This window comes from Pongo abelii, chromosome 20 (assembly GCF_028885655.2).
Source record: "Pongo abelii isolate AG06213 chromosome 20, NHGRI_mPonAbe1-v2.0_pri, whole genome shotgun sequence".
NCBI lineage: Eukaryota > Metazoa > Chordata > Mammalia > Primates > Hominidae > Pongo > Pongo abelii.
The window spans coordinates 60,678,124-60,703,562 of NC_072005.2; the positions used below are offsets into that span (position 1 = coordinate 60,678,124).

The following is a 25,439-nucleotide window of genomic DNA, read 5'->3' on the forward strand; positions in this document are numbered from 1 at the left end:
GGCTCACACCTATAATCCTAGCACTCTGGGAGGCCGAGGCGAGTGAATCACGAGGTCAGGAGTTCAAGACCAGCCTGACCAACATGGAGACACCCCGTCTCCATTAAAAGTACAAAATTAGCCAGGCGTGGTGGTGCATGCCTGTAACCCCAGCTACTCGGGAGGCTGGGGCAGGAGAATCACTTGAACCTGGGAGGTGGAGGTTGAGGTGAGCCAAGATTGCACCATTGTACTCCAGCCTGGGCCACAAGGGTGAAACTTCATCTCGAAAAAAAAAAAAATAGAGTAGATTTTAAATGTTCTCTTAACAAAAAGATAACTATGGATGTTACAGATATGTTAATTAGCTTGACCTAGTGATTTCACAGGGTATTCATATATATTAAAATATCATGTTGCACACCCTAAATATGTAGAATTTTAAACTGCCAAATAAAATAAAGTAAAACATTAAAATAAAATAAAAAAAATTATTTTGAAACAAAAAAACTGTAGAGTTTAAAACATGCCTTTTATAGAATGGAATATTCCATTTTATATGTGATGACTTTTTTTTTTAAAATGTTTTGAGACAGAGTCTGGCTCTGTTTCCTGGGCTGGAGTGCAGGGGTGGGATCTCAGTTCACTTCAACCTCCACTTCCCGGGTTCATTCAAGTGATCCTCCTGCCTCTGCCTCCCAAGTAGCTAGGATTGCACCGTGCACCACCATGTCTGGCTAATTTTTGTATTTTTAGTAGAGATGGGGTTTTGCCATGTTGGCCAGGCTGGTCTAGAACTCCCGGCCTCAAGTAATCTGCCGCCTCTGCCTCCCTATGTGTTGAGATTACAGGCATGAGCCACCGCACCTGGGCACGTTGCCTCTTTTTCTATTCTCAAGAAACATTTGTGATGCTCTGGGTGTGTTTGTGTGTTTCATTAGTGTGTCAGTATTTGTAAGAAATCACCAATGAAGCTTCCTGAACTGGAGTTGGTACCATGGGAACATTTTTATTACAGTCAATGTTTTTCACACACACACACACACACACATATATATACACACACATACACACATCTAAAATGAGTCAGATTCTCTGATTACTCTTACGTTCATTATGTAAACTCCAGTTTTGAATATTTCATCTATTTAATCTGCATTTTCTAGTATATTGGCATCGGTTTGCAGCCTGTTCTGGGGTTAGTTTGTGAAAATGTGTGTAGGATCGCTGGGCTGTCTGCTTCTTCACTCCCATGTGGAAATGCGTGCCTGCTCTTTCTTTCTCTTGCTCAATGTAGTTAGGATTTATGAGTGTGACTAATATTTTCAATAACGAGCTTCATTGGCTTTGTTGAATTTTCAAGTGTTGGTTTTTCCTCACGAGCAACTTTTCTTCTTCTTATTATTCCCTTTCTTACAGCTTCATTTGGAATAATTTGTTATTCTTTTTCTAAATGCCTTATACGAAAGCCAACGTCATTCATTTCCTAGTTTTTTTTTTCGTTTCTACTTTTTTCATTTGTGGTTTGTAGTTTTTCAATTTCATTGTGTGATGTGTAATATTTATATTGTGATTCAGTTTAAAGCACATTCTTACTTCTGATTTTAGTTTTCTCAGTTAACTCATTGATTATTGAGAAGTCTGTTGCTTTAATTAAAAAATGTAGGGATATTAGTTATTTAGACTGCAGAATCAAGTGAGTCCCAAAGTTCCCAGAATCTCTTGGTGGTCTGTGTTAGGGGTCCAGGCTGACTGGGGTTCATTGGTGTCCACTGGGGGCAGCTCCCGTGCCTTCAGCAGTCCTGAGTCTCCTTCTGCTGAATGTAGGGTCTGCGTCCCCCCTGGGCTAGTGGATGGCCAGGGTGGCGTAGACGCTGGCCTCAGCTGGAGGTTCCCGTTCCTGGGATGGAGGAGGCTCAGTTGCCTCCCGTCTGAGGGTCAAGCTGTGCAGCTGGGCGTAGGTCACATCCTGGGGGGCTTCAGATGCAGCAGCCTGCAGTGGGGGAGAGTGAGAGGGAAGGAACGTGGTGGGGGTCGGGGAGGCCTGGGGGCCTGGAGAGGAAAGGACCCACCTCAGTGTCCATCTGCCTGTCCTCTTCTGCCTGTGTGTCCTTTGTGTCCAGGAATTCCTCAGACAGTGAGGAGGGAGGGGAGGCCATTTCTCTCCTAGGTCTGGAGTGTTTCACCTCGGCATACGTCACTGCCTGGGGGTCTTCATCGTGTGGGCTCTGCTGGAGAGAGACAGTGGTGGGGGGTGTCCTTGAGTCCCCCTGACCCCCTGGAGTCAATTTTCCTCACTGTTCCCAGGGTGATCCGATTACATCCGTTTCCTGATGGAATCTCAGGGACGCCCTAAGGCCGTGGAGGGTCTGGCCGCTCCCTCCCTGTGGTTCTGGCCCCTCCTCCTCACTCTGACCTTGCCCATTTGGCTGCAGCCTCACGCGGCCTTCCTGCAAGAGCTCGCTGCTGCCTCGGGGCCTTTGCACGGCTGTTTCCTCTGCCTGTAGGGGCTCGTCCATTAGAGGATCGTGTGGCCCCCTCCGTCCAGGCTTCTCAGATGACAGCTGAGCAGACAGCCCTCCCCTTCCATTCAGACTGGCCCCACTGCCCCACACTCTCTGCCCTTTCCCTGGTTTATGTTCCTTACAGCACGTTGCACTCCTGGACACGGCGCATTTATTTGCATTTTGTCTCCCACCGTGAGGTGAGCTCAGGAGGCGGGGGCGGCTTTGCTCCCTGCTGTGTCTGCAGCTCCCACGGGGAGCCCGATCCTCAGTGAGCTCCTGGGAACACTCGCTGGATGAATGAATGAAGGGGAGCCCAGGGGACTGGGGTGGTTCATTTATTCCTCATCCTCCTGAGGCCTGCGGAGCGCTCTAACAACCAGAGGGCCAAACAGAGGATGAGGAGCAGGAAGGGGACCCGGGAGGAGGCCCACGAGGTCCCAGGACACCAGGAGAGAGTGACGTCACAGCAGGCGGGAGGCAGCGTGCTGGACAAGGAGGGGTCCACTGTGACGATGCTGAGAGCCGGGGGAAGGAGGACAGAGAAGTCCTTCAGGATTAGATCTGGCACCAGGAGGCCTTTGGTGCCCGGGACAGGGGCAGGGTCTCACCGGACTGTCCAGCTCCACCCCGTCCTCAGGCTGTGTGTCCTTCACAGTAGCATCTGCTGGGGCAGAGCGAGGGGTTCGTCTCCTGGGAAGGTTCCCTGGGACCTCTCAGCCCCGCCAGCCCCTGCCCAGCTCCCAGATGGGGCCACTGAGATGCAGGGAGGGGCTGCGATGTCCCCGAGGTCCCACAGTGTGGGGTGAGATGATCTCACCCTGAGCCCCAGACCCTTTCCAGCCAGCGCCCCTTTCCCCATTGCTACGGAAACTTTGGGGCCCCCATCTCCCTCCTGGCTGATCACCTCTTCCTCTCACTCACAGGGGTTTTCTTCCTGGGCGTCGGCAGCGGGGCTGGACCTGGGGGAGGAACGGAAGCTTTAGGGGCAGTGTATGGGCGAGGGGCGGGTGGGAGTCTGGGGTCTTCGGGCAGAATTACCTCCTCTGCAGGCCTCTGTCTCTGGGCTCTGGCTCCACAGGCCCTGCGGGATGTTGGAAATCAGCCTTTCTCTGGGCTGGGGGAAGAAGGACAGAGCCTCAGCCCTGGGAACATTGGAGCCCCCTGCGCCGCACACACAGCTCGAAGGTAAGGAAGGAAACCTGAAAACACTCCTGCCTCCATGTTCCAAATGCCTCATGAGATGGACAGAGCCCAAAGGACACTTTACATTTGTAGATGGGACTGAGCCCGGAGGACACTTTACATTTGTAGATGGGACTGAGCCCGGAGGACACTTTACATTTTGTAGGTGGGACTGACTGTCGATTCGCCTGGTGAGAAATGCTGAAACAGTTTCTCAAAGCTGCATTTGCCCAGTGGTTTGGATTCTCTTTGGCTGTACCCTGAGCCCACCTTCGGTCGGCCCACAGGGTCCCCCCATTCCCTACTCACCCAATGTCCAGTGTTTGCCCTGACGTCGATGTCGGAGGACGAGGAAAACGAGGAGGAGGAGGAGGAGCAGTAGGACGACGGCCACCAAGACGCCGGTCACAAACCCCAGGTGCCTTCCCAGACCTTGAGCACGATGACGTCAGGAATAGGGGTGATGTCATTGAAATGAGCGCCTACTGTGTGCAGGTGACTGCTGGACCTTCTATTCACCACCTCCAACCCCCGCAACAGTCGTGCAGCACAGAAACATCCACCCCACCCACTCTACAGATGAAAAACTGACTCTCAGAGAGGGGAATCACCTGCCCTGGGCCCCCAGCCAGGAAGCGGCAGAGCTGGGAAGGGAACCCGGGAGTCTGACCTGCAGCCCTTGTTCCCTGCACCAGAGCCGAGACCCGGAGCTGCAGGGAAAGAGCCTGACCGTCCTGAACCACGGCGCTGCTCCCCTCCCCTGCCCCAGGTCACCGTCTCTGCTGCAGGTGGGACAGGACAGGCCCCCGCGGAATCGGGTCTGGGAGGTTCCCTGGGAGGCCTCCTCTCCCAGGAGGTCACAGCTGGGAGTCAGAGCTGAAAGGAACTTTCCCACCCGCAGGCTTCTCTCCTTTACACTTGGAGAAACTGAGGGTCAGGCAGGCGAGGGGCCTGTCCACGCCACAACCTCCAGAGGGGCCTGAACCTAGGACAGAACCCACCTCTGCCTCCCCTGGACCCCGCCCACCTCCCACTCAGAGCCCCTCACTCACCACTCTGGGGATCTGACCCCGTGGGATTGAGGGGCTGGTCCTCAGGGCCTGCTGGGTCAGGATGGGGAGGTGAGGGCTGGGGCTGCCCTGCTCCCCACGTCAGCCCGGCTGCTCCTCCCCCAGGCTGAGCCCCAACATCTCTCTCTGCCTCGACCCCCGCCCCTCACCAGCCCAGCCTCAGAGCCCCGGGGAGCCTGTGGCCCCTCCTCTGGCTCTGCCGGGCTCCCTGGAGGGAAGCCTGTGCTTGAGTCCTTGAGGGGAATGGGATCCTCCGGGAGACTCAAAGCTGCCCTGGGGGAGGCTGCGCTCCCTCTGAGCCCAGAGGCCTCAGGGACTCACCAGGTATGGGGATGGGACTGGTGGGTGGAGGGCTGGGAACCATGGAGGGTCCTGGGTAAAAGAATGAGAGGAGGCTGAGGAGCTGGGGCTTCCCTGAAGAATCCCCCTCAAACCAAATGTCTCCACATGGGTCCTGTGACCTCCCCAGGTCCCTCCCTCCACCCACCTCTCCTCTTCATGATGCTGGCGATGCCACTGAGGGTGGGCATGCCTGGGAGGGCCCTGTTGTCTTCCTTCCCTCTGAGGGTGAGTCCCCCTCTGGCTGAGCCCTGCTCAGACCCCCGCTCACTCCATCCCAGCCCAAAGCTCTCCTGGGGCAGGGCCTGAGCTGAGCCTTTGAGCTCAGAGAGGACAGGGTCAAGGCCCCCACCTGAGACCACGAGCTCCAGGGGGTCACTGGGGTGAGTCAGCAGGTAGGGGTTGGAGCTCCGTGAGCCGTAGCACCTGTAGGTCCCTGCATGGGCTGAGGTCACAGGACCCATGGGGAATTCAGCCTGGTACTTAGGAGATTGGTACTTTGATCTTAGATGCAGCGGGGCATTAGCTGCTCCCTCCTTGGTCAGAAGGAAAGTGTCAAACTGCCCCCATGACTGACACAGCAGGGTCACGTTCTCTCCTGAGGCCACCGTGGGGCCCGGCTGCACTGAGAGGGAGGGTCTGGCATGGATCTGTTCTGGAGAGAAGAAGGATGGGGGAGGGGCTGCCCCACCTTGTTCTGAGCTGAGACCTCCCCAGGCCTCCCTCTGGGACCCTCAGTCTCCCTGTCTCTGTTTTCTCTGAGTCTCCCCCTCCCCGCCCATCCCCTGTCTCTGTCTGTCTCTCCCTCCCTTGGGACCCCCACCCCTCATCCTGGCCATCACCACCTGGGCTCCCCCAGCAGGGCCTGTGCAGAGCCTGGGTCCCTGACTTAACCCGCTGGGCTCCTCACCTGCGATCAGGATGTCCAGGGGGTCACTGGGGGCCGACCACTCGGAGGTGAGGTTGTGTGCACCCGAGCATCTGTACTGGCCTCTGTGGTAACGGCTCACAGGGCCCAGGGTGAAGTTGGCCTGGGAGATCCCAGCCTGGGGCTGCCAGCCAGGGCGCTGGAGGAAGTCACGTTCCCCCTCCTTATACAGAGCAAATCTGTCATAGCCAACATCAGAGCCACACTGGAGGATCAGCTTCTCCCCAGGGGCCACGACAAGAACCGGCTGCACTGAGAGTGATGGCTTCTTAGAAACACCTGGGAAAAGGTGGTCATGGTTTCCAGGAGCCGACCCTCAGGCTTCCCCACAAACCCTCCCTCTCCCCCGGGGCCTCACCACTGCTGATCTTCCTGTGTCTCTGGCCCCAGGAGCCCTGAGCCCTCTCGCCCCAACATCATCCCCCCTGGAGCTGCCCTAAGACATGGCTGCTCCCCACCTGCCTGGAGACTCAGGGAAACTCAGGGAACTCCAGGCAATGCTGTGAATTTCTCACCTGGGACCAGGAGCTCCAGGAGATCACTGGGTAAAGACCACACATAGGGAGTGCGCGAGTCATAACCATAGCACCTGTACAACCACCTGCGACTTGGGCTCACAGGGCCCATGGAGAAGATGGCGCGGGACGACCCATGGGCATGGGGCTGGGAATTCAGGCATTGTGGGTGTTCTTCTTCTCCTTCCTTACACAGAGTGAAGCCGCCAAATGCCACCTGTGCCTCACACTGGAGGATCACCTTCCCTCCTGAGGTCACCACAGGGCTGGGCAGAGCTGAGAGGGTGGGTTTGCTGTAGGCTCCTAGAAGAGAAGGAGGCACCATGTTAAATGGGGCTCACACCTCCCACATCATCCCCAGGGCTGGGCTGTGAGAGGGAGACACCCCTGAGAGCCTCCTTCTTGAGGGCAGAGCCTGGGGCTGGGACTCCTGAGTGTCCTCTCACCTGTCATCACCAGCTCCAGGGGGTCACTGGGCTCTGACCACCGAGTGCGGCTGTAATACTGACAGCGATACCGCCCTGTGTGTTCCCAGGAGATGGATGGGATGGGGAACTGGCCCTTCTTCACAAGCTCTAGTCGTATCCGTGTAATCCAGGATGCTGATTTTTTCTCCCTATATAGATGGTACTCCTGGGCTTCAAGGCTCCCCTGACACCTGAGGGTCACGGGACTCCCCTGGGTGATCACAGAGTCTGGCTCAGCCCAGAGGGTGGGCTTGGGGAGGGGCCCTGAAAGGAAATCAGAGGTCAGATTCTAAGTCATTTCCCACCCAAGAGATCTCAGCTCTCAGTCCAGGACCCTCCAGACACCCCCATCATCAGCTCAGAAGTGCTATTCCCCATCCCCAGCTGCTGCACGGGGGTGACCCCTTGTCCCCAGTGAGGAGGAGGGACCTGGGACAGCTGGGGACAGACTTACCTGCCTGCACGTGGGTCCTGGGGCCCAGACTCAGCCCTGGAAGAGAGTTTCTTGTGAAAGATTTGCCCCTGAAGCCTGAGCAGGTCCTCCCCTCCCTGGGATCTTTGTGAGCCCCTGGGTCTCCTTAGGGACGAGAGTTTGGCTGTGGGGTGAGGTCCCTCCTAGGTTAGAAGCTCCCCTCCCTCTTCAAATCTCACCGAGACAGATCAGGACCATGAGGATGGGGGTCATGGCGTCTTCTCCCACTGCCCTGCTCTGTGGATGGATGAGCCCTCGGTGCTGGCAGGACAGAGACACACAGAGAGAAATAGCCTCCCCTCCTTCCCACCCTGTGTGGACACTCGGAGGCTGGGTCCTTCTTGTCATGGGGTGTGGTCATCTGCAGCCACACAGGAAGCGGAACTGCCCTCCCCAGGAGCCTGGCTCTCATTCCTTTAGGGCTGAGGTTGGGGCAGGCACCGGGCCCTCTGCAGACATTTCAGACTGTAATGGGGTCTTTCCTGATCACCAGCCACTGTCTTTCTGGTATATCCTCGTCTCACTGAGAGCCGGGATGTAGCAGCAAATAGAACTGGTGCTTCCTGTGTCTGCCCTTCCAGATGAGGGTAACGGAGGCTTCTCCTTCCTTCTCACAGCCTCCCCCAAGGTCTCCCTCCCTCCTTCAGCCCATCCGTCAGCTCAGCGTTGTGGGGCCCTTACCATGGCAGTCGTCCCTCCAGCCCTGGAGATGCTTCAGGGAAGACCCAGGTCCATGCTGCAGGCAGACTCGGATCAGCAGAGAAGCATCTCGCATCTGGCTGTGCCATCCAGGCTGAGCTGTGTGTGGCAGTGAGCACAGAGGAGAAATGCAGGGAAATAGGGGAAGAGAAGTTGACTTCTTTCTTGACACTGGATTGTGGGTTTTCTTTCAACCAAATAGTCCCCTCTCAACTTCCCCTTTTTAAGTGTTTTTGCTACAGCGTCCACTCCCTCCCCCCGGGAACAAACCTCTGAGTCTTTTCTGCCTCCTTGGTGCCCCTTGCATCCTTGGCCATCCCTCTGCACCTGAATTTCTGGTCAACATTTTGGGAACAATTACTTATGTTTGAGCTTTGATTTGAGGAGTTAGGGAGGAAGTTGATATTTATTCAATGACTTGTTATCATCCACTCCCTACGTGACCTTGGTTTGTTTTAATGTCCCATCTCTGAGCCTCAGTTTCTTCCTTTGCAGATTGTTGTCACAAATCCCACTCGTCACAGTGGTTGTGGGGTCAGTAGTGCCTGGGACATTGGGAGGGGCTCATTTGTGCTTGATTTCCAGAGCAGGGTAAGACCTGAGGTGTTTGGGACGTGAGAGGATCTGGGTGTTGGACTCCACGGTCTATGTAGGTGATTGATGTGTCCACTCAAGATGTCACATCCGACCGTAATGGAGAAATGTACGTGAGGCATTTCTGAAATACCCAGAGCATCAAGGTCATGAGCAGAAAAAGACATGTAGAAACCCCGAGTGTAGACGGATCCACAAGAAAGAACAGAGGCCAGAGGTGAGATGCCACAGGGTCCTGGGACCATCAAGGGGTCATTAGGGTGGAAGTTTCCACCACTGAGTGGAGCCAGGAGAGGAACCTCGGGATCTGCAATAACAGTGAGGGGCTCAGGGCTCCAGACCAAGGTGGGAGGCTTCGTCTTCTAGCCACACCTGAAGATGGAGTGGACCCCAAGCAGCTCAGGGGAATTCCCTCAAGGGAGTGCACCAAACCGTCCATAGCTGCTAGGATTCCAAAGAAAGAAGCACTAAACACCGCGGTGTTCATAGAGCATTTATCAGGGGCACTTCCGTACAGTTGGGCACCCTTGTCTCCTTGCCCAGTGTCTGTTTGTGGATCTCAAGGATGTGCTTCCACATAGCAGCATGTTCTTCAGATGGACAAGGAGACACTGGGTGTTCTACCCAAGGCTTTAATCTAAAATAAAACCAAAAATAAACCCCTAGAGAATATGATGTCTCAGTAGAGTTCTTTCTTGGGATACACAGGGAATTCGTTTCACTATTCCCTACATGTACCAAAACCTGATGTACCAAAGCAGCTGATAGAGCTGCTTAGAAACAGAGTTCCCTGGTTCCAGGGGTTCAAAGCCAGTGTTGCTGTCAGTCCATTGGAGGAGATGCCGTTGCTGGGCAAGTGTTCTCTCGAGAGCATCTTATCGGAATTCCTGACGTCCTAAAGAATATCTAGTAATAAACCTTGTCAAAGCAGGAGATGGGTGAACGACATGGAAGAGTTTCTTGTGGGGTTTTAAAAAAGTTTTTAAACTGAGAAACAGTTCTTATCTGAGATGTGGAAGCATGGGTCTCCTCTCCTTCAGGCCTTCCTGGCCCTGTGTGGTCTGAATTTGACCAAAGTCATCTCATCCTTGCACATGTGAATTTCCTATTGGGTGTCTGCCGTGAAGGGATTGGGTTACAAAGTTTAACCTGAGAGTTTCAGGAATTTGGTTCAGGGCAAGTCTTGTTTCCATATCTTTAGCAAAATGGTTAATTTTTCAGTGTTTTCTAGAAAAAACCTAAAGTGCTTTGTCAGTACCTGGGAATGCTCAAGACCTCAGCTTAGGTTCCAGCCTGCAGGTGGAAACATGCGTTTGTCCAGCCCACAGAGCAGTCATGGCACTTTGTCTCTCTCTCAGAACAAAGAAAGAAGTGGAGGAGACTGTTGGACCCTAGAGAGACTGGCTCCCCCTCTTCTGTGTTTGTGGACAGACCCTGGATAGCGCCACTCAGTGACCCGGGCCACACTCAGCACTGAGCCACCTTCCCGGGTGGGCATGACACAGACTCGCTTTATCATTGCTGGACCGGGCATCTCTCACACATGTGTGTGAGGCTCACATGGGCCCTGCTGTACTGGGCACAACACGGAGCTGATTCTAAGCTTGGGAGCGTGGACACTGCAGGGCACGAGTGGCCACAGCAATGCCACTTATCAGTTTTTATTCCTGAGTGGGTCCTGGGAGAAACCCTGAATGGAAGATCAATTGGGTAAGAGAAAAGTCACCCAAGAGGAATAAAAATCAAACAGTCTATTAGAGAAAAAACAGGCAATTCTAGAAATGAATTAGAAAGATATTTTGAGGTGAAAAATAGTAAATTATATTAACACATTTAGAAATAATTTCATCCAGAACAAGACACACCTGAAATGATAAATATTATATTGGTGTAGAATGTTTATTAAAATTTTCAGAAGTAATCAGAGCAACTTTAGAAATGAAAAAATAGAAAACATAACTAATGCACACAAGAAATAGAATGAGAAGGGTAAGCAGATGTCTCTCTATGGATCACAATTTCAGAATGAAAGAAATAAGGAGTATATTAGTCAGTAAAACTTGCAAAGAAAACAGTTGACATTTTTACAGAAATGAACAAAGAACATGAGCTTAACGTGCACAAATTTATAAATAAAATTAATATCTTGACAATGGTAGAATGAAAGATATCTAGAACAAATAAAAAGTAATTTTAAAACTACTGGAGAAAATGGAAATTATTCTCAAATGAATGACAAGCACATTGGGACTGGATTTCCCAAGAGTAAAAAGTGGTGGAAAAAATGACCAGGGGTTCAGGCTCAAGTTGGGTGAATGGGAACAGCTGGCGTGTGCCTCTCTCCTTAAGAGGAATCAAAATGGTGAGTAAATACCGAAACACCAGTGGATCTTCTCAGAGAGCACCCTGGGGCTCACCAGAGAACCATGGGGACATGGAAAGCACAGAGGATAAAAGCCCAGAGCCAGGAGAGCCTCCTAACAAGAGGAGGGGGTGAGTGAGTGAGAGGCCCCCTAACACAAAAAAGGGATGAATGTGTTAGTCAAGGTTCTCTGGAGGGACAGAACTAACCTAAAGCCTTTTGATTTATGATGCTGGGATGAGTTTTTCCTCATTTAGGTCTTTTGTTATTTCTTTGAGCAGTATTTCTAAATTGTCAATGTACACATATTGCATCTCTTTGGTTAGATGTATTTCTTTTTTTTTTTGAGACTAAGTCTCACTTTGTTGCCCAGGCTGGAGTGCAATGGCACGATATCAGCTCACTGCAACCTCCGCCTCCCAGGTTCAAGCAATTCTCCTGCCTCAGCCTCCCGAGTAGCTGGGATTACAGGCATGCGTCACCACGCCCACCTAATTTTTGTATTTCATTAAATGTATTTCTATATGCATTTTTTAAAAAATAAATTGACTTGTTCCCCTAGTATACATGTTAAAATTCTGAGACCCATTAGCTATAAATGTGAACATAGTTGGAAATAGAGTCTTTGCAAATGCATTTAAGTTATGATCAGGGGATCATAACAAATTAGGATGAGTCCTAATCTGATCTGACTGGTATCATAATCTGAAGAAGAGAAGAGACACACAGAGAAGAATTGGTGTGAAGACAGAGGGACCCAGGTAGACTTAAGCATTGAGAAGATGGAGGCAGAAATTGGCACGATGCTGCCCCAAGCCAAGGAGTGCCTAGACCAGCAGAAATTAGGACGAGTCATTTAAGAATTCTTCCATCGGCCAGGCGTGGTGGCTTACACCTGTAATCCCAGCACTTTGGGAGGCCAAGGGGGCAGATCACCTGAGGTCAGGAGTTCAAGACCAGCCTGACTAACAGGCTGAAACCCCATCTCTAGTAAAAATAGAAAAGTTAGCCGGGCATGGTGGTGCACACCTGTAGTCCAGTTACTTGGGAGGCAGAAGCAGGAGAATCGCTTGAACTGGGGACGCAGAGGTAGCAGTGAGCTGAGATCCCGCCATTGCACTCCAGCCTGGGTGACAATAGCAAAACTCTGTCCAAAAAAAAAGAATTATTCCATCGAACCTGCATAGTTCTGTTAACATTTTTCTTATGTTGTACTTAGATTTTTAGGTGAGCAGTGTTATCTCTCACATCAGATATTAATATGTTTGTCTTTTGTGGATATGCGAGGATAACAGTGTCAGAATTTCATTTGACCTGTGCCATAGCACTAAAGTAGAAGTGATCATTGCCTCTGAAATAGAAAGGACTGTAGGTATATGCGTGAGCTCTCAGTGGGATGTGCCACAGGTCCCTGGTGCTCATTAGTGAAGACAGCTCTGTCCCTTGCTTCCCAACCCTGCATTCAGTGAGAACTCATTGGCACCTTGATTTGGGCCATGAAAAAAAAATTATGCCACAGAAACTGCAAGATACCACTAATTACGGCATTTTAAAGATGTCTTTTTCAGAAACAGCATGGCTGTGGTGTCACTTGAAATGCCAGTGTGATGATTCCAAGTGGTGATATTTCAGAAGAAATTACACAGATAGCATCTGAGAAAGAGGGAAGGGCTCATAGGGTGCAGAGAGGCTGTCAGAGCAGCAGGGTGGATTTATCTTTACCTGGTTGGAATCTGATCTCCTGTCATTGATTTAGTTGGTGGTTCAGGTTTGGATCTCTGAACTGAAGAGATGGGGACTCAGTAAGGGACATCAAGGAGTGTGACAATGAGGAATGAGGAAGACTGTGTCACATGCCATGGACCAGAGCACACAGGTGTGCGGAGGTGTGGACCCAACACTGCCATGTGGGATGGAGCCTCATGTCTGGGGATGGGAAAAAAGGGGATCCAGTCAAGGAAAGTCAACATTCATAGATTAAAAAATGTACCACAGTTTAATGATCTTCTAGGAATCACCCCAGTTTCCCTGCACTCAAATATTGATTCCTATTGCTAGAAATGACCAGCAGACAGTCCAGATAATGTAGGTCCTAGATTGTCTTCCAGAGCCTCCTGGGATCATCAGATCTGTCCCTGGGGCTCCACCATGCTGAAGGGTGCATTGTCTTCTCTGCTGTTCACCTCCCGGCTGCATCTTGGAGGCTTCTCTGGCTCAGGATCCCGAGGACCACCAGGACCAAGCCAGCCACGCCAATGCGGATGAGATTCTCCACTGTGTGATCCCGGGGGTGTGAGGCTGGGGATGGTGGACAAAGAGGCCACAGAGGTCAGGGCAGATCAGAATCACCCAGGACCCCTGAATGTCCACCCAGGGCACCCACCTCCCCTTCACAGGACCTGACCCTCTGTGCCAGCCCCATAACTGAGAGCATCTCCTCACTCACTAGTAATGGAGTCTGTCTTGTTTTGTGATGGGCTGAGGGTCTCAGCTACTTCTGAGAATCAAAACAGTGGAGAAGAGCACCGAGCCCAGCCTCACTCCTGGGCTCTGCATTCTTCTTTTCCCCTGTGTCTCTTGACATGAGTTTTATGGAGTTCCTCAATAAACCCTTCCTCTGCTGTAGCAGGGTTCCCTCCAGTCTCCTCATTGAATTATTTCAGACTTTCTGTGTTCTACAAATCCAAACTCGGCTCCTGAGTCATTTGGGAGAGTTTTCCTGCATCCCAGGAGCTCAGCATGTATAAGGAAAGTGGTCCCCAGTACAGAAATAACTGTGACCTTATGTGCTGTCTGTACAGCCTGGGACCTTGTGTGCTCTCTGAGCCCTAACAGGCTGCAAGGAGCAGGTGCAGGACCACAGAAGCCAATGCTCCCCAGAGATGAGAGTTTCACGGATCCATCAGCTGAGGACCCAGGCTCCATGGAGGAGGGGTTGGACCTCAGGGGCTCTTGAATGTCAGGAACACAAAGGGGTGAAAGTCTGGGCCTGCCTCCCCTTCATGCCCTCAACCACTTCACCTGGGGTTTCATCTTCCGTTTAATCCTTAGGTAACTAATTCCTCATATAGGCAGTAACCCCTAGAATGCAATACAGGTGCACACACACCCACACACACACAGAGATATGCATATGCTAAATGCTGGTGCTATCTGAGGTTCATAAATGAATACTTCTGCTCTAGCAAGTGTGAATCTAGATGAGAAGACCAATAACATACCTGTAAAGATCTGTCATGTCAAATATATGAAGCATATGGATGAATACATATAAAAATGTATTTAGATATACCTCCACTCACATCATGTGTAACGTATAGAACCTGTGTATATATGTAAAACTTCAGATATGTATTTATTATGTAGTTATATACATGTTAATATCTGAGACATATTGGCATGTAATTTAGAAATAAAGAAATAAAATTTCCGTGTATTATGGTTTCTATAAATTTTACGAGAAATTAAAGGAGATCATTGAAAAGTAATTAGAAAAGAGCCATTCTCTAGTGGGTGAATAATAAATAAAAAGAACATAATGAAACCAGTCACTTTCTCATGGATACCTATCTCTTCTTTAAAAAAAAATATAGGCATCACTTCCAAGATGGTGGAATAGGAATGGCTCTGGTCTGCAGCTCCCAGTGAGATCGACACAGATGACGGGTGATTTCTGCATTTCCAACTGAGGTACCTGATTTATCTCATTGGGACTGGTTGGACTGTGGCTGCAGCCCGCAGAGGGCGAGCTGAAGCAGGATGGGGCATCGCCTCATCTGGGAAGCACAAGGGGCTGGAGGATTTCCCTTTCCTAGCCAGGGGAAACCATGACAGACTGTATCTGGAGAAACAGTACACTCCTGACCAAATACTGCACTATTCCCACAGTCTTAGCAACTGGCAGACCAGGAGATACCCTCCCGTGCCTGGCTCGGCAGGTCTCACATCCACAGAGCCTTGCTCACTGCTAGTGCAGCAGTCTGAGATTGACCAGCGATGCTGCAGCTGGACGGATGGAGGGGTGTCCACCATTGCTGAGGCTTGAGTAGCTCACAGTGTAAACAAAGAGGCCTGGAAGCACGAACTGGGTGGAGCCCACCACAGCTCAGCAAGGCCTACTGCCTCTATAGATTCCACTTCTGGGGGCAGGGCATAGTGGAACAAAAGTCAGCAGACAGCTTCTGAAGACTTAAACGTCCCTGTCTGACAGCCCTGAAGAGAGCAGTGATTCTCTCAGCACGGCATTCGAGCTGCAACAATGGACAGACTGCATCCTCAAGCGGGTCCCTGACCCCCATGTAGCCTGACTGGGAAACACCTCCCAGTAGAGGCCGACAGACACCTCAAAAAGGCAGGTGCCCCTCTGGGATGAAGCTTCAAGAGGAAGGATCAGACAGCAATATTTGCTGTTCTGCAGCCTCTGCTGGTGATACCCAGGCAAATAAGGTCTGGCTGGACTGGACCTCCAGCAAATGTCAACAGACCTGCTGCTGAGGGGTCTGACTCTTAGAAGGAAAACTAACAAACAGAAAGGAATAGCATCAACATCAACAAAAAGAACATCCACACCAAAACCCCATCTCTAGGTCACCAACATCAAAGACCAAAGGTAGATAAAACCACAAAGATGGGGAGAAACCAGAGGAGAAAAGCTGAAAATTCCAAAAACAGAGGGCCTCTTCTCCTCCATAAAATCACAGCTCCTCACCAGCAAGGGAATGAGACTGGATGAAGCATGAGTTTGATGACTTGACAGAAGTAGGCTTCAGAAGGTTGGTAATAACAAACTACTTCGAGCTAAAGGAGCATGTTCTAACCCACTGCAAGGAAGCTAAAAACCTTGAAAAAAGGTTAGACGAATAGCTAACTACAATAAACAGTGTAGAGAAGACCTTAAATGACCTGATGGAGCTGAAAACCATGGCACAAGAACTTCGTGATGCATGAACAAGCTTCAGTAGCCTATTCGATCAAGTGGAAGAAAGGATATCAGTGACTGAAGATCAAATTAATGAAATAAAGTAAGAAGACAAGATTAGAGAAAAGAGAGTGAAAAGAAATGAACAAAGCTTCCAAGAAATATGGGACTATGTGAAAAGACCAAACTTATGTTTGATTAGTGTACTGGAAAGTGACAAGGAGAATGGAACCAAGTTAGAAAACACTCTTCAGAGTATTATCCAGGAGAACTTTCCTAACCTACCAAGGCAGGCCAACATCCAAATTCAGGAAATACAGAGAACACCACAAAGATACTCCTCGAGAAGAGCAACCCAAAGACACATAATTATCAGATTCACCAAGGTTGAAATGAAGGAAAAAATGTTAAGGGCAGCCAGAGAGAAAGGTCAGGTTACCCAAAAAGGAAAGCCCATCAAACTAACAGCAGATCTCTTGGCAGAAACTCCACGAGCCAGGAGAGAGTGGGGGCCAATATTCAACATTCTTAAAGAAAATAATTTTCAACCCAGACTCTCATATCCAGCCAAACTAAGCTTCATCAGTGAAGGAGAAATAAAATCCTTTACAGCCAAGCAAATGCTGAGAGATTTTGTCACTACCAGGCCTGCCTTAAAAGAGCTCCTGAAGGAAGTATTAAACATGGAAAGGAACAATCAGTACCAGCCACTGCAAAAACATGCCAAATGGTAAAGACCATTGATGCTATGAAGAAACTGCATCAATTGATGGACAAAATAACCAGCTAACATCATAATGACAAGATCAAATTCAAACATAACAATGTTAACCTTAAATGTAAATGGGTTAAATGCCCCAATGGAAAGACACAGACTGGCAAATTGGTTAAAGAATCAAGACCCATCAGTGTGCTGTATTCAGGAGACCCATCTCATGTGCAGAGACACATGTAGGCTCAAAATAAAGGGATGGAGGAAGATCTACCAAGCAAATGGAAAGCAAAAAAACAAAAAGCAGGAGTTGCAATCCTAGTCTCTGATAAAACAGACTTTAAACCAACAAAGATCAAAAGAGACAAAGAAGGCCACTATATAATGGTAAAGGGATCAATTCAACAAGAAGAGCTAACTATCCTAAATATATATACACCCAATACAGGAGCACCCAGATTCAAAAACCAAGTCCTTAGAGACCTACAAAAAGACTTAGACTCCCACACAATAATAATGGGAGACTTTAACACCCCTCTGTCAATATTAGACAGATCAACGACGCATTAGGTTAACAAGGATATCCAGGACTTGAACTCAGCTCTGAACCAAGCACACCTAACAGACATCTACAGACTTCAACACCCCAAATCAACAGAATACACATTCTTCTCAGCGCCACTTCACACTTATTCCAAAATTGACCACATAATTGGCAGGAAAACAGCAAATGTAAAAGAACAGAAATCACAACAAACTGTCTCTCACACCACAGTGCAATCAAATTACAACTCAGGATTAATAAACTCACTCAAAACCACACAACTACATGGAAACTGACCAACCTGTTCCTGAATGACTACAGGGTAAATAATGAAATGAAGGCAGAAATAAAGATGTTCTTTGGAACCAATGAGAACAAAGACACAATGTACCAGAATCTCTGGGACACATTTCAAGTAGTCTGTAGAGGGAAATTTATAGCACTAAATGCCCAAAAGAGAAAGCAGGAAAGATCTAAAATCGACACCCTAACATCACAATTAAAAGAACTAGAGAAGCAAGAGCAAACAAATTCAAAATCTAGCAGAAGGCAAGAAATAACTAAGATCACAGCAGAACTGAAGGAGATAGAGACACAAAAAAAAACCCTTCAAAAAGATCAATGAATCCTGGAGCTGGTTTTTTGAAAAGATCAACAAAATTGATAGACCGCTAGCAAGACTAATAAACAAGAAAAGAGAGAAGAATCAAATAGATACAATAAAAAATGATAAAGGGGATATCACCACCAATTCCACAGAAATACAAACTACCATCAGAGAATACTGTAAACACCTCTACGCAAATAAACTAGAAAATCTAGAAGAAATGGATAAATTCCTGGACACATACACCCACCCAAGACTAAACCAGAAAGAAGTTGAATCTCTGAATAAACCAATAACAGTTCTGAAATTAAGGCAATACTTAATAGCCTACCAACCAAAAAAAGTACAGGACAAGAAGGATTCGCAGCCAAATTCTACCAGAGGTACAACAAGGAGCTGGTACCACTCCCTCTGAAACTATTCCAATCAATAGAAAAAGAGGGAATCCTCCCTAACTCATTTTATGAGGCTAGCATCATGCTGATACCAAAGACTCGTAGAGACACAACAACAAAAAAGAGAATTTTAGGTCAATATCCCTGATGAACATTGATGTGAAAATCCTCAATAAAATACTGGCAAATCAATCCTCAATAAAATACTGGCAAACCAAATCCAGCAGCACATCAAAAAGCTTATCCACCACGATGAAGTCAGCTTCATCCCTGGGATGCAAGGCTGGTTCAACATACGCAAGCCACTAAAGGTAATCCATCACATAAACAGGACCAATGACAAAAACCACATGATTATCTCAGTAGTTGCAGAAAGGGCCTTCAACAAAATTCAACAGCGCTTCATGCTAAAAACTCTCAATAAACTCGGTACTGATGGAACATATCTCAAAATAATAAGAGCTATTTATAGCAAACCCACAGCCAAAATCATACTGAATGGGCAAAAACTGGAAGCACTCCCTTTGAAAGCTGGCACAAGACAAGAATTTCCTCTCTCACCACTCCTATTCAACACAGTGTTGGAAGTTCTGGCTAGGGCAATCAGGCAAGAGAAAGAAATAAAGTGTATTCAATTAGGAAAAGAGGAAGTCAAATTATCTCTGTTTGCAGATGACATGATTGTATATTTAGAAAACCCCATCGACTCAGCCCAAAATCTCCTTAAGCTGCTAAGCAACTTCAGTAAAGTCTCAGGATACAAAATCAATGTGCAAAAATTACAAGCATTCCTATACACCAATAATAGATAAACAGAGAGCCAAGTCATGAGTGAACTCCCATTCGCAGTTACTACAAAGAGAATAAAATACCTACGAATCCAACTTACAAGGGATGTGAAGGACCTCTTCAAGGAGAACTACAAACCACTGCTCAAGGAATTAAAAGAGAACACAAACAAATGGAAGAACATTCCATGCTCATGGATAGGAAAAATCAATATTGTGAAAATGGCCACACTGCCCAAAGGAATTTATAGATTCAATGCTATCCCCATCAAGCTACCACTGACTTTCTTCACATAATTGGAAAAAACTACTTTAAATTTCATGTGGATCCAAAAAAGAGCCCATATAGCCAAAACAATCCTAAGCAAAAAGAACAAAGCTGAAGGCATCACGCTACCTGACTTCAAACTACCCTTCAAGGCTACAGTAACCAAAGGAGCATGGTACTGGTACCAAAACAGGTGCATAGACCAATGGAACAAAACAGAGCCCTCAAAAATAAAACCACACATCTACAACCATCAGAACTTTGACAAACTTGACAAAAACAAGAAATGGGGAAAGAATTCCCTATTTAATAAATGGTGCTAGAAAAACTGGCTAGCCACATGTAGAAAGCTGAAACTGCATCCCTTCCTTACACCCTATACAATAATTAAGTCAAGATGGATTAAAGACTTAAATGTAAGACCTAACACCATAAAAACCCTAGAAGAAAACCTAGGCAATACCATTCAGGACATAGGCATGGGTAAAGACTTCATGACTAAAACACCAAAAGCAATGGCAACAAAAGCCAAAATAGACAAATGGGATCTAATTAAACTAAAGAGCTTCTGCACGGCAAAAGAAACTATCACCAGAGTGAACAGGCAGCCTACAGAATGGGAGAAAATTTTTGCAATCTACCCGTCTGACAAAGGGCTAATATCCAGAATCTACAAAGAACTTAAACACGTTTACAAAAAAAAAAAAAAAAAAACCATCAAAAAGTGGGCAAAGGATATGAACAGACACTTCTCAAGAGAAGACATTTATGCAGGCAACAGACATATGCAAAAATGCTCATCATCACTGGTCATCAGAGAAATGCAAATCAAAACAGCAGTGAGATACCAACCATCTCACGCCAGTTGGAATGGCGATCATTAAAAAGTCAGGAAACTACCGATGTTGGAGAGGATGTGGAGAAACAGGAAAGCTTTTACACTGTTGGTGGGAGTGTAAATTAGTTCAACCATTGTGGAAGACAGTGTGGCAATTCCCCAAGAATCTACAACAAGAAATACCATTTGACCCAGCAATCCCATTACTGGGCATATACCCAAAGGGTTATAAATCATTCTACGATAAAGACACATGCACACATATGTTTATTGTGGCACTATTCACAATAGCAAAGACTTAGAACCAACCCAAATGTCCATCAGTGGACTGGATTAAGAAAATGTGGCACATATACACCATGGAATACTATGCAGCCATAAAAAGGGATGAGTGCATGTCCTTTCCAGGGACATGGATGAACCTGCAAACCATCATTCTAAGCAAACTGTCACAGGAACAGAAAACCAAACACCGCATGTTCTCACTCATAATGGGAGCTGAACAATGAGAACACATGGACACAGGGCAGGGAGCACCACACACCGGGGCCGGTCTGGGGGTGGGGGGCTGGGAGAAGGATAGCATTAGGAGAAATACTTAATGTAAATGACGAGTTGATGGGTGCAGCAAACCAACATGGCACCTGTATACCTACGTAACAAACCTGCACGTTGTGCACATGTACCCTAGAACTTAAACTATAATAATAAAATATATATATAAAGAAATCAAATACCTCACTTATCAATTGTTAAAGATGTTGAATAATTCTTTAAGTTAAAATGAGCATACAATATTCTTAGGAGTAAAATTTCAAAATGTGTCTTAAATTCATTAAGAAAATCTTCACTTTTAATGTGTAAAAGAGGAAGACTTGATATTAACGAGAAATTTGTTTCTACATTGAATGTATAAATTAAATCAAGACTCAATTAAAGGGGAGTATAATTAAGGCTTTTTAAATAATAAATGCATACAAACAAATAAAAATTATAAATTCCTATATTCAAATATTGTTTTAAAAGTTTTAGAAAAAAAGTAACAATGGACAAGTGCATACAGAAAATGCAGAGTAGAAATGAGTTAAACACAAAGACGTGCTGTGAATAATTGCCTGACTCGTCCAGGGAGCAGGTGCAGGGCCCCTCCGTATTCTCAGGGGTGCCCTGAGCACAGAGGCCTCCAGGTGAGCACAGGAGGGGCCGTGTGAGTGGCACCCACAGCTGGGGTGCTTCTCTCTCAAGGAGCACATCTGGGGTGGACTCCAGCCTCATCACAGTCAGATCCCACCAAGGCCCGAGCAACCTCCTCTCTTGTCTTGAGATGGCCCAGGGACCCCGCAAGTGTGGGTGAGGGGCTCATACTCAGGGGCTCTTGGAAACGAGAAATGAGAGCTGCCAATAGACTGTCCATCTGTCCTCTCTCCAACTTGCCTGCCTCTCTTCCTCCTCCATCAGTCCCAGCATCTTCCCGGTATCCAAGTCAGGCCTGGACCCCAAATCCTCCCTACCCAGCCTGTTCTCCTTCCTCTACTCATCACACATCCTGCAGGACAAGGTCAGCGGCTGGGGGTCCTACAGAGCTGTGCCAGGTGTTGATTTTGGAAGAAAATGGGAGAAATTTTCTCTTGTACACAAGAGAGGGGAGACTCTCAACCAGCGGGGTTTTGTAAACTTTTGTTTTTTCCAAAATATTGTGGTTTGTCTTACTAAGCTGAGATTCCGGGAGGAATGAGTAAAACTGAGTGCACCTGCCCCCATCTCCATTGGTTTTTTAACTCTTAACAAGTCTCAGTTATTGGGAGAATTAGGAGAGGGCCAGAGAGGGCTGTAGATGGGAGCAGGTCTAGGATGAGCCACATCCCAGACGCCCCAGAAGGTCAGAAATGAAGGGGCTTTGGGGCGGTCACATCCAGGCAGCTCCCCCTTATTCAGATGGGGAGTCCAGGGTGCAAGGGGAACGGTCTTTTTCAGAAGTTCCACCTCCCAAGGAGAGGCTGAGCCATCACAGACCCAGCCCCACCTCCCCGGGCTCCTCCCACCTGACTCCTAGACCAAGCACCTGCCTGTGATGTCCCCTGACCCTGGCTCCCCCATGAGAGGTGACAGCTCCTGGGAATCCTGCTCGGGGAGGGGGAAAGACCCCGTTGCTCCACTCATCAATGCTGAACCTCAGACACGTCCCTCCCCTCTGTCCACCATGGAGGGAACACCTGCCCTATCCCTGGAGCCCCAGGAAGCCACACAGACCACACCCTTACTGTCCACTCTCCCCTCTGCTGCCCTGGAGTCAGACCCTGAATATTGGAGGTAGCATTGAGACGAGTCTAGAAACTTCTCTTGAGCTGGGAGTGGCTGTTTTTGTCACCCTTGGGGTCAGGACTTAGGGGTTGGGACCCCCAAAGGCTCTGATTCTGAGGTGGAGACATCAGGAGGGGAGCAGGTGGGGTCTCCGTCTTCCACCCTAAGTCTAATTTCATCTCCTCTGAGGTTCACCCCCATCTCCACCCAGCCCTCCCTGCTCTTTACTCTACTGAGACTTCAAGGGTGGGAGCCAGGGGTGGGAGGTCCCCGCCTATTTCCACCCTCCCATGGGCTGGACCCTCCCCTGTGGACCCTCCCCCTTCACTCCCCTCATTCATTATTGTCCCAGAGCTCTGCTGGGGGCAGGGCCTGAGCTGATCCTTTGAGCTCAGAGAGGACAAGGTCAGGGCCCTCACCTGAGACCATGAGACGCAGGGGGTCACTGGGTTGAGACAGCAGGTAGGGTTTGGAGCTGAGTGAGCCATAGCACCTGTAGGTCCCCGCGTGGGCTGAGGTCACAGGACCCAAGGGGAATTCAGCCTGGTTCTGCTGAGCTTGGTGCTCTGATCTCAGACGCAGCGGGGGATGGGCTGCCCCCTCCTTGATCAGAAGGAAAGTGTCAAACTGCCCCCATGACTAACACAGCAGGGTCATGTTCTCTCCTGAGGCCACCGTGGGGCCCGGCTGCCCGGAGAGGAAGGGTCTGCCAGGGGTCTGTCCTGGAGAGAAGAAGGATGGGTGAGGGGCTGCCCCACCTTGTTATGAGCTGAGACCTCCCCAGGCCTCTCTCTGGGATTCTCAGTCTCTCTGCCTCTGCTTTGTCTGAGTCTCCCCTCCCCACCCACCCCTGTCTCTGTCTGTCTCTCCCTCCCTTGGGACCCCCACCCCTCATCCCGGCCATCACCATCTGGGCTCCCCCGGCAGGGCCTGTGCAGAGCCTGGGTCCCTGACTGAACCCGCTGGGCTCCTCACCTGAGATCAGGATGTCCAGGGGGTCACTGGGGGCCGACCACTCGGAGGAGACGTTGTGTGCACCCTAGCATCTGTACTGGCCCCCGTGGGAGCGGCTCACAGGGCTCAGGGTGAAGTTGGCCTGAGAGAGCCCAGCCTGGGGCTGCCGGCCAGGGCGCTGGAGGAAGTCACGTTCTCCCACCTTATACAGAACGAATCTGTCGTAGCCGACATCAGAGCCACTCTGGAGTGTCAGGCTCTCCCCAGGAGCCACAACAGGGCCCGGCTGCACTGAGAGTGATGGCTTCTTAGAAACACCTGGGAAAAGGTGGTCATGGTTTCCAGGAGCCGACCCTCAGGCTTTCCCACAAATCCTCCTCTCCCCCGGGGCCTCATCACTGCTGATCTTCCTGTGTCTCTGGCCCCAGGAGCCCTGAGCCCTCTCGCCTCAACATCATCCCCCCTGGAGCTGCCCTGAGACGCGGCTCCTCCCAACCTGCCTGGAGACTCAGGGAACTCCAGGCAATGCTGTGAATTTCTCACCTGGAACCAGGAGCTCCAGGAGATCACTGGGTGAAGACCACACATAGGGAGTGCGCAAGTCATAACCATAGCACCTGTACAACCACCTGCGACTTGGGCTTACGGGGCCCATGGAGAAGATGGCGCGGGACGACCCACGGGCATGGGGCTGGGAGTTCAGGCATTGTGGGTGTTCATCTTCTCCTTCCTTACACAGAATGAAGCCGTCAAATGGCACCTGTGAGTCACACTGGAGGATCACATTCCCTCCTGAGGTCACCACAGGGCTGGGCAGAGCTGAGAGGGTGGGTTTGCTGTAGGCTCCTAGAAGAGAAGGAGGCACCGTGTTAAATGGGGCTCACACCTCCCACATCATCCCCAGGGCTGGGCTGTGAGAGGGAGACACCCCTGAGAGCCTCCTTCCTGAGGGCAGAGCCTGGGGCTGGGACTCCTGAGTGTCCTCTCACCTGTCATCACCAGCTCCAGGGGGTCACTGGGCTCTGACCACCGAGTGCGGCTGTAATACTGACAGCGATACCGCCCTGTGTGTTCCCAGGAGATGGATGGGATGGGGAACTGGCCCTTCTTCACAAGCTCTAGTCGTATCCGTGTAATCCAGGATGCTGATTTTTTCTCCCTATATAGACGGTACTCCTGGGCTTCAAGGCTCCCCTGACACCTGAGGGTCACGGGACTCCCCTGGGTGATCACAGAGTCTGGCTCAGCCCAGAGGGTGGACTTGGGGAGGGGCCCTGAAAGGAAATCAGAGGTCAGATTCTAAGTCATTTCCCACCCAAGAGATCTCAGCTCTCAGTCCAGGACCCTCCAGACACCCCCATCATCAGCTCAGCTGCTGCACGGGGGTGACCCCTTGTCCCCAGTGAGGAGGAGGGACCTGGGACAGCTGGGGACAGACTTACCTGCCTGCACGTGGGTCCTGGGGCCCAGACTCAGCCCTGGAAGAGAGTTCCTTGTGAGAGATTTGCCCCTGAAGCCTGAGCAGGTCCTCCCCTCCCTGGGATCTTTGTGAGCCCCCGGGGTCTCCTTAGGGACTAGAGTTTGGCTGTGGGGTGAGGTCCCTCCTAGGTTAGAAGCTCCCCTCCCTCTTCAAATCTCACCGAGACAGATCAGGACCATGAGGATGGGGGTCATGGCGTCTCCTCCCACTGCCCTGCTCTGCGGATGGATGAGCCCTCGGTGCTGGCAGGACAGAGACAGACAGAGAGAAATAGCCTCCCCTCCTTCCCACCCTGTATGGACACTCGGAGACTGGGTCCTTCTTGTCATGGGGTGTGGTCATCTGCAGCCACACAGGAAGCGGAACTGCCCTCCCAGGAGCCTGGCTCTCATTCTTTTAGGGCTGAGTTTGGGGCAGGCACTGGGCCCTCTGCAGACATTTCAGACTGTAATGGGGTCTTTCCTGACCCCCAGCCACTGTGTGTCTGGTTTCTCCTCGTCTCACTGAGAGCCAGGATGTA

The 25,439-nt window shown here is 49.6% G+C and overlaps 1 protein-coding gene across 1 annotated transcript; it reads right to left on the minus strand.

The window, feature by feature from the left end:
- Positions 1-963: 963 nt before the first annotated feature.
- LOC100432416 (leukocyte immunoglobulin-like receptor subfamily B member 1) lies at positions 964-25,439 on the minus strand. The gene is given in 21 exon segments (XM_063719797.1): positions 964-2,050; positions 2,052-2,210; positions 3,095-3,147; positions 3,408-3,445; positions 3,525-3,600; positions 3,978-4,100; positions 4,721-4,771; positions 5,060-5,110; positions 5,430-5,732; positions 5,988-6,284; positions 6,521-6,823; positions 6,967-7,251; positions 7,442-7,477; positions 7,639-7,799; positions 13,298-13,412; positions 22,905-23,207; positions 23,461-23,757; positions 23,983-24,285; positions 24,429-24,713; positions 24,882-24,917; positions 25,080-25,439. Coding segments are annotated over 21 exon segments (3,669 nt in total). The 5' UTR covers positions 25,249-25,439; the 3' UTR covers positions 964-1,825.